The sequence below is a fragment of the Alligator sinensis genome, unplaced genomic scaffold (assembly GCF_000455745.1).
Source record: "Alligator sinensis unplaced genomic scaffold, ASM45574v1 scaffold634_1, whole genome shotgun sequence".
Taxonomy (NCBI): domain Eukaryota; kingdom Metazoa; phylum Chordata; order Crocodylia; family Alligatoridae; genus Alligator; species Alligator sinensis.
The window spans coordinates 938382-947646 of NW_005842558.1; the positions used below are offsets into that span (position 1 = coordinate 938382).

The window sequence follows — 9265 nt, forward strand, 5'->3', positions numbered from 1 at the left end:
GCATAGCCCTTGTGTGGCGGCTGAACCCCTTGCTTGGGGCTGAATCTCCTGTTGGGGGGCCGAGCCACTTGTTTGGAGTCTGTACCACTTGTTTTAGGGTTGAACCCCCTGTTGGGGGGCTGTAGCAATTGTTTGGGGCTTGAAAACCCTGTTGGGGGGCCAAACCCCTGGTTTGAGGGCTGTTCCACTTTTCGGGGGGTTGAACCCCCTGTTGGGGGGCAAACCCCTTGTTTGGGGTCTGATCCCCCTGTTGGGGGGCTGTATGCCTTGCTTGGGGGTCGGACCACCTGTTGGGGGGCTAAACCTCTTGTGTGGGGGCCATCTCCTTGTGGGAGTGCAGGAAAATGTGTATTCATCAATTCAAGAAACCTGCATTTAGAGTTCATTATATTATTATGATAAGAGACTTGCTTTACCACTGTAGATATACCAGTAAAACATTGTCCAACTGATCGCTGTCTCTGTCTTGCTCTCTCTCTCTCTTTACAGTGGTCTTTTGTTTTACTTGTGGAGGAACATGGATTTGGGGGTATTTTACAGAGTGACTTTGGGATTTTTTTTATCAGGAATTTTTCAGTTTTCCAATAGGGAACACCAGACTTCCTGCTAGGGGAGGCCAGTGGCAGGGCCCTGCCTGCTCAGAGCTGGCATCTTGGACCCAGCTGGCTGTGGCTGACCTCCTGGCCAAATAGGGCCAGGAGGACATGCTTTGGCAGTTCAAAGCAGGCCACCACACCCAAAACATCTTCTGGGTGGTAGCTACCCAGATGGCTGGGCAGGGGCACAAATGGCAGTAGTGCCGTACAACGGTTAACCCTGCAATGGCAGTCCATTGGCAGCTGGCCCAGAGGGCCAGATGCCTCTACTGGCTGTGCAGTCCCCATCCAGGTCTGGCAGGTGCACAGCAGGTCACAGCCCAGCCAGGCAGCAGCCCCCACTGCCAGACTGCTGCGGTGGGTAGTGGGTTCAGGGAACTCTCAGGGCTGCTTCAGCAGTCCAGCTGGCACAAGGGGTAGTGTTCCCAGGTACCAATTGGCTGGGCCCCAGAAGCTCCTGAGAGCTAGTAGCTCTGAGCTACTTGTGAGGGCGGCTTTTTAGACTGCTGGGGCCAGGAAAGGGCAGCGTTTTATACTTCTGGGGACAGCATAGGTGCTGGCCCCAGGTTCTAGCTCCCCCTGGCTGAAGATCCGGGAGGAGCCAGGCAGGGTTATTTTGCCCCAAGTGGTCCAATTTGCTCCACAATGAAGTGCATGTCTGAGCACAGGCGCTGAAGCAAAAAGCCCTTGCTCAAATTTGCACTGCTTCTATTTGGTCTGCTGCAAGCGCACATGCTTGCATGTGTGGACGCGCCCTGTGAGACCACAGCTGGAATACTGCATCCAGTATTGGGCCCCCCACTTCAGAAAGGATGTGAGAAGTTTGAGAGAATCCAGGGGAGTCCAGGGGACAGCCACTCATATGATCCAAGGCCTGGAGGAAAGGCCATATGAGGAGAGGCTGAGGGACTTGTGACTCTTCAGTCTGGAGAAGAGAAGGCTCAGGGGGGACTTGGTAGCAGCCTACAACTATGTAAGAGGGGTACATCAGGACCTGGGAGAAGAACTGATCACCAGAGCTCCCCAAGGAGTAACAAGGTCTTACGGCCATAAACTTGAGGTAGGCCAATTTAGAGTAGACATAAGAAAAAGGTTCTTTATAGTGTTTGTGTCCAGGGTCTGGAAGAAACTCCCACCAGAGGTGGTGCAAGCACCTACTCTGGACTCTTTCAAAAAACAGGTGGATATATTTCTTGCTGGGGTCACATGATCCCAGCTGACTTCCCGCCTATGGTGGGGGGGACCCAATGATCTCATGAGGTCCCTTCCAGTCCCTAATGTCTATGAAATCTATGAAATCTATTAAATATACCCCATTTTCCGGGTTCTGCTACCATAAATGTTCTTAACAGAGCATTTCAAGTCTGTTCTAACCAAGTCCCTAAGCATTTACCATGCAAGATCCACACGAGAATAGCTTCAACAGTGTACAGGACATACCACATATAAGTCCTTTGGATTCATGGGAATATAGTGGCGATGACAGGCACATGGGTGATGCATAGAAAATAGCACATAAATCACCAATTCAGCACAAAGATCTAGTGAAAAGAGAGAAGAAAAGAATTTATCTCCAAGCCTTTCATGGATGAGTTCAGCAAGGAGGGTCTCTCTGTTTTTCATGAGAGGTGATCTGATATCCATGTATAAATACCTTAACCAACAGAAAATACCAGACACCAAATATTTGTGTAACTTAGTAGACAGAGAGAGAAACAAAGCAAAGATCTACAGTTAGAAGTAGAAACCTCGAAACCAAACACATTCAAATTAAATAAAACTTGGCCTTTAACAAGGAAGATAATTGACAACTGGTACAAATGTCCAATTAAAAAATTGGTCATAAGCTGTTGTCTCTCATGTCAAGAGGGGAGATGTTATAGGCTGAATCGGAGGTGTTATTTCAAGTAATGGGATCACACTTAATGCAATCCAATAGCTGGAAGGTTTCCTGTTCCTCAATTTTGTGTTCAACTTGAGTTTTTAAATTCTATTGCTTAAGAGTACCAACAGAGTACAACTTCCATAACATATGGTTTATAGCTGTCAGCCCCTCCTGGACCTACATCAAATATTTTTAATGAAAATACAAGGAGGAAGTGATGGTTATGCCCCTTCCATACCAATAGTTTAGAAGTTAGAACAATCAATAGAGAAGGAGGTGGAGTGTGAAACTCAGACAGCCCCTGCATCTTCTTTGTCCATTTTGGAGCAGGGCTTCAAACCCACATTTCCCACATCATTGTTTACGGACCTAGGATCTAGAGTATGGAGTGTTTCAGGGGAAAGCTCTCTGCTTGTCTTGTTAGTGTGCTGAACAAACACATTCAACAGATTCATTGGAATCAGTCTTTCTCAAGGTGGGTGGGTGGGTCATGGGGGGATGGGATTGGTGATCAGCAGCAGCCAGGGATGGGGCTTGATGTGGGGGAGCTTCAGGATTGCAAAGCAGTGTTGGTTCCAAACTGACAGAGAGAAGATTTAGGCTAGATATTGGTCACAAACTCACATAGAGCAGATTTAGGCTAGATATCAGGGAAAACTTCTTCATGGTAAGGGTGGTCAAAATTTGAAATGGGCTTCCAAGGGAGGTGGTGCTTTCCTCTACCTTGCGGGTCTTTAAAAGAAGGCTGGATAGGCATCTGGCTTGGGTCATCTAACCCCAGCTCTCTTTCCTGCCTAGGCAGGGGGTTGGACTTGATGATCTGTTGAGGTCCCTTCTGACCCTAGCATCTATGAATCTATGAAAAGTCAAGACCTACCCAAACGACTGTAGACTCTTTCTCCCTCCACAGAACACAAACTGGAAAATAAGGGTGAACTATTTCATACACTCTTGGCTTCAGATTACTTTAGCAATGTTTATGTATCTCTGCTCCTACAGTGTATATTTTGAAAAAAATGGAGTGAGGATGCCCATGATGGTCCAAATATATATATATATATATATATTTTGGTTAAGAGAGAAATTAATAGTTTATAGCCTAAATGCACAGACCAAACAGTTAAAGGACTGCAGAATATTTTAAAACTCAATTTCCTTTTATTTACAAATGCTTTTCAATTGTTGAAATATATTCACGTGCCTTGTGTTTTCCCCAGTATATTCCCCAGAGCTGCCTTTACCTCCTTGTTTCTCAGGTTATAGATGAGAGGATTTAACATGGGAGTTATGATACTGTACTGGATGGAGACGAATGTATCAAGAAGCACTGAAGAGATTGACTTGGGTCTCAGATATCTAAATAAACCAGATCCATAATACAGAACAACCACAGTGAGGTGGGAGCTGCAGGTAGAGAAGGCTTTGCCCCTGCCGTCAGCAGAGCATATCCTTAGGATAGCAGAGATGATGCAGATGTAAGACACCAGGGTGACAGAGAATGAGCCAAAAAACACAATCAGGGTTGAAATGAGAAATATCATGTTATTGATGAACGTATCTGTGCAGGACCTTTCTAGTAGAGATGGGACCTCACAACTGCAATGATGCAGTTCATTGGTACCACAGAAACGTAAATGTAACACAGGAAAAGTGTTGGTCAGTGCATATATTGTGCCAATCAGCCATGCACCACCCACCAACCTTATGCGTACTTGCTTATTCATGGTCCCCACATAATACATTGGGTCACAGATGGCAGCGTATTGATCATAGGCCATTGCCGAGAGCATGAACAGTTCTGTAATGGCCACAAGAATAATTAAGCACATCTGGGCAAGGCAGCCATTCAGAGAAATGGTTTTCTTCTCTGCCATAAAATTCTGCAGCATCTTTGGGACAGTGACAGAAGAATAGTAGATGTCCAGGAAAGATAAATGGAATAGGAAACAATACATAGGTGTGTGAAGGTGAATATTAGCTCTTATCTCCACCATGATCATCCCATTCCCGAGGACAGTTAGTAGGTATATCAGTAGAAACACCACAAAAAGGATAGGCTGCAGGTGTGGGTCACTGGAAACACCAGTCAGAACAAAATAGCTGATAGTTGTTTCATTCCCCATGGCCAGTTTTTCACTTTGACCTAGAAGAGAAAATTAAAGATAGATTAATCAGTTCATACATTGTAAGGGGCTGGAAGGGACCTTGCAAGATCATTGGGCCCAGCTCCCCTGCACTAGGCAGGAAAGACAATTGGGATCAGGAGACCCCAGCAAGGTGACCACCCAGTCTCCTCTAGAAGATTTCCAGGGTAGGAGATTGCATCACCTCTGGAGGGAATTTATTCTACAGTCTGGACATCCTAACTGTGAAGAGGTTTTTCCTAGTTTTAAGCCTGAAACAGTTCAGGAGTTTGTGGCCATTACTTCTGGTTTTCCCCAAGGGTGCCCTGATGAACAGTTATTCTCTGAGCCCTTGATGTATTCCCCTGTATTCCCCTGATATAGCAGTAAGCTGGTACCAAGTCACCTCTCAGCCTTCTCTTTTTTAGGCTGAAGAAACCCAAAGTCCCTCAGCCTTTGCTCATATGGCTTGCCTTGCAAGTCTCTGATCATATGGGTGGCTCTTCTCTGGACTCTCTTAAGATTTTACACATCCTCGTTGAAGTGTGGGAGCCAGAACTGGATGCAGTACTCCAGCTGTGATCTTACCAATGTTGAATAAAATGGAAGAATCACTTCCCTGGTTTTGCTTGAGAAGCATCGGTTGTTGCATGCCAGAGTATTGCTTGCCCTGCTGGCTACAGCATCGCACCGACAGCTCAGGTTCATACTATGGGCTATTATTACTCCTAGGTTCCCGTCAATCACGGTGTTAGTCAGTTTGGCACCACTGCACCTATAAGTATGTTGGGGATTTTTTGTCTCAAGATGAAACACGCTACACTTCTCAATGTTGAACTTCATCTGGTTCTGATCCACCCAGCTTGCCAGCCTTTTTAGGTCCACCTGTACCTTCAGCCTATTTTCAAGCGTGACCACACTCCCCCATAACTTGGTGTCATTGACAATCTTGGACAGTGAGCTCTTCGCTCCCACATCTAAATCATTGATAAAGATCCAAATCATTGAAAAGAACTGGACTAAGCATGGACTCCTGAGGGACACCACTGGCCACTTCTCACCTGGATGACACATATCCAGATGAACTTCATCTGGGAGTGCTGAAGGACTGAACAAACTTCATCCATGAGTGCTGAAGTAGCTAGGAGAAGTCATCTCAGAACCCCTAGTAAAACTGTTCCAAAACTTGTAGTGCTCTGGAGGTAACTATAGGCCAATTAGCCGAACTTCTATTTTTGCACCTATGGTGCAAAAATATCCAGCACACCTACTGGCTGTGAAGGCACCCTCTCAGCAGCACAGAAGCAAAAAGGGATCTCACAGTCATAGTGGCCTCCAAGAGGAACATAGGTCATCAGTGTGATGAAATCATCAGCAAAGCTAACCACATTTTTTCACACATTATCAGATGCATGACAAATAGAACCAGGGAGGTGATACTTCACCTCTATGCAACATTGGTCAGACCACAGTTGGAGTACTGTGTCCAGTTTTGGATGCCATACTTCAAGAAGGATATTGATAGACTCTAGATGGTCCAGAGGAGGGTCACTCAGATGGTTAGGAGGTTACAGGACAAGCCCTATGAGGAGAGACTGAGGGACCTGGACTTCTTCAGCCTCTGCACGAGAAGGCTGAGAGATGATCTTGTGGCCTCATAAAAATTCATTAAGGGGATGCAGCAAGGGATTGGAGATGCTCTGTTCACCAGGGCACCTCTTGGGCTAACAAGGAACAATGGTCACAAACTGACAGAGATCAGATTTAGGCTAGACTTCAGGAAAAAACGTCTTCATCATAAGGGTGGCCCAAATTTATAATGGGCTTCCAAGGGAGGTGGTGCTCTCTTCTACCTTGGGGGTCTTTAAGAGAAGGCTGGATAGGCATCTGGCTGGGGTTATCTGACCCCAGCACTCTTGCCTGCCTAGGCAGGGGTCAGACTTGAAGATCTGTTGAGGTCCCTTCCAATCCTAGCATCTATAAACCACACACCCAGAGGTGCTGCTGAGTGAAATAACACTAACAGGGGGTGCCTGGGTTTTGGTCCCTATTTTCAGTCCCATTCATTTATAGTTATATATTAGGCCCTAATAAGAACAGGAAACAGGCTTGTGTTCAGGACTGACCCAGGGACTCCTTCCTTTCAGCTGAGTGTACCATAAACACTAGACTAACACAGTCTTCATCCCGCCTATGTACTCTCTCTCCATCCGAGACTTCTAGTTTTTGCACCAAATGCCTCAGGCCCAGGGAGAGGAGTGGAAGAGTGCTCCACAACTAGTCAAGAACCCGGTGGAATAAATTCTGTGGTCACTGAAGGGGTTTGATTCACTTCAGCTTGAAGAGAGCCTGGAAATCAGAGATCCCACTTCCTGGGTAACAGCACATGTCTCTTCTTCTTTTCCCCTTCATATTAGTGGTAATTTTGTCACTTAAAGAATCTTGCCCCAGACCAAAAAAGCATTGCATGTATTCCCTTCTCTTAAACATTTCCTGTTCCCTAGTTTAGGTGTCTCATTTAGGGTCTGGATCCTGTGAATGTGGTGTTTCAGAGACTGTCAGCAAATCATTTTTTTTTACTTTCCGCACCTGAGTCGACACTCAGGTGCATAACTGCCATTTTTGCACAATTACTACACTCCCACTCTGTGTACATTGTGAAGGTGTAATTACCCACACCATTACTGGGCATACAGAGTAGGCTTTTCTATACCTGAGTAGGGATGTGGCTCTGCATACACATAACTGAACATGTGTCTTCATACTGTAGCAGGAGCACTCTCCCTGGCTTCTGTCTAACCTGTGGCATGGTACTTAGAGCACTGTAAGCCAAAATCAGAGATGTGAGCTAAAGCACTCCAAGGTTGGAGGGAACCTAGAACCTTAGTTAAATGCTACCTGGACAGCCATAGTTTAATAACTACCTGCATTAGCCATCAGGCCAGGGTGGGCTAGTATATCATTTGGAGGTCCATTTACCAAATGTTGGTGAGTTGTTGAGAGCCAAAAGTGTAATCCCACATCTTGAAAAGTGCCCTAACCACTGGTCACCACCTTGGAGCTGGAAGTCCTGCCCCTAACTCCATAGGCAGAGGGAACAAACATTATTTATAGAGGCTGAGTGCACGCCCCCTCTGCACAGACACACATACACCTCCTCACAATACACACACACCCCACCTAGCAGGTAAGACTCTGGTGGGGAAGGTGCAGGGGAGAGGGAAGGGGCATGTGGGGGAGATCGAGGCCCCCACAATGAGGAAGGGTGTGGAGCACAGGCAGGGGCAGGGGTGAATGGGTTCCCAGGGTGGGTCATGTGATACTTGGAGCCTGGGAAGGTCATCTATGGGCATGGGAGTGTTTGGCTCCTGCTGCTGTGCACACCCTGAGGAAGGCACAGGGGGCATGTGCCCCTTAGATTTGCATGTGGGGCATTGCACAGGCAGGCTGCTGCTCTGGGCTGGGCTTTTCACCAAGCTGCCATTGCCTTGAGGGCCATGTGATGTTGTATGCCTGATACCAGCAGGCCATGCTGTATCCCCTGCCCACCTGGCAGTGGAACTCATATGGCATTACGCAGAACTCAGGGCAGTGACAGTGGGGCACAGAGCCCAGCCCATAGTCGTAGCCCACCTCTGTGACACCCCACACACAAATTGAGGGGGCACATGCGCCCCGTGTCTTCCCCAGGATATATGCAGCATTTCTGTCTCCAAGGATGAGCCACTTGGACTCCAAGTGTTCCATGACCCACACCAGGGCCCCGTTCCCCCCCAGACCCTGCCTCTGCCTCACTCCCTGTCACACTGTGGGGGACTCTATCTGCACCCCCATTTCCCTTCCCCTTCACAGACACATCTACTGTGCTGGGCAGTGCTCCACAGCTGTTGAGCATCAAGGACAATAAAAAGTCCTTTTTCAGATATGTGGGGAGCCGGAGGAAAAGCAAGGGCAAAATTGGATCCCTGCTAAACCAGATGGGGTAACTGACAACTGACACCCAGGAAAAAGCCAACCTATTAAATGGATACTTTGCGTCGCTCTTTCATCAGTCCCATGGGATGCCCATGCCCACTATGGGACAGGGAGGTCTGGGTGAGGGAGATTCCCTGCCCTCCATCAATGCTAACCTTGTGAAAGAACACCTTGAGAGGCTGGATACCTTCAACTCAGCTGGCCCTGGCAATCTGGACTTCAGGAAGGCCTTCGACACAGTCTCTCACCCCATTCTCAGTAAGAAACTAGGAGACAGTGGCGTTGATGCCTACACAGTCAGATGGGTAGTCAGTCAGATGGGTAGCACAGTCCCATGCTGCAACTGTCACTAACTGGCTGGTGGGCCGCACCCACAGGATGGTGTTGGACAGGTCTTATTTGACCTGGAGGGATGTGGGCAGTGGGGTTCACCAGGGCTCAGTCCTTGGGCCTGCACTATTCAACATCTTCATCAGTGACTTGGGCGAGGGGGTAGAAAGCACCCTGTTCAAATTTGCAGATGACACTAAGATGTGGGGTGAAGTGGGTATGCTAGTAGGAAGGAACAGCCTGCAAGCAGATCTAGACAGGTTACAGGGGTGGGCTGATGAGAACAGGATGGGGTTCAACACCGACAAGTGCAGGGTAATGCACTTGGGGAGGAAGAACCAGCAGCAGACCTACAG

General features: G+C 47.5%; 1 protein-coding gene across 1 annotated transcript; it reads right to left on the reverse strand.

Annotated features, from left to right (window-relative positions):
- Positions 1 to 3674: 3674 nt before the first annotated feature.
- LOC102373842 (olfactory receptor 8S1-like) lies at positions 3675 to 4604 on the reverse strand. Its single transcript, XM_025213964.1, has one exon. The coding sequence runs from the start codon at positions 4602 to 4604 to the stop codon at positions 3675 to 3677; it is 930 nt and encodes a 309-aa protein (XP_025069749.1).
- Between the last annotated feature and the right edge of the window lie 4661 nt (positions 4605 to 9265).

What these genes read in the sequence shown, in the direction of transcription:
- LOC102373842 (XM_025213964.1), bottom strand. Translation starts at nt 4,604, where the DNA reads ATGGGGAATGAAACAACTATCAGCTATTTTGTTCTGACTGGTGTTTCC.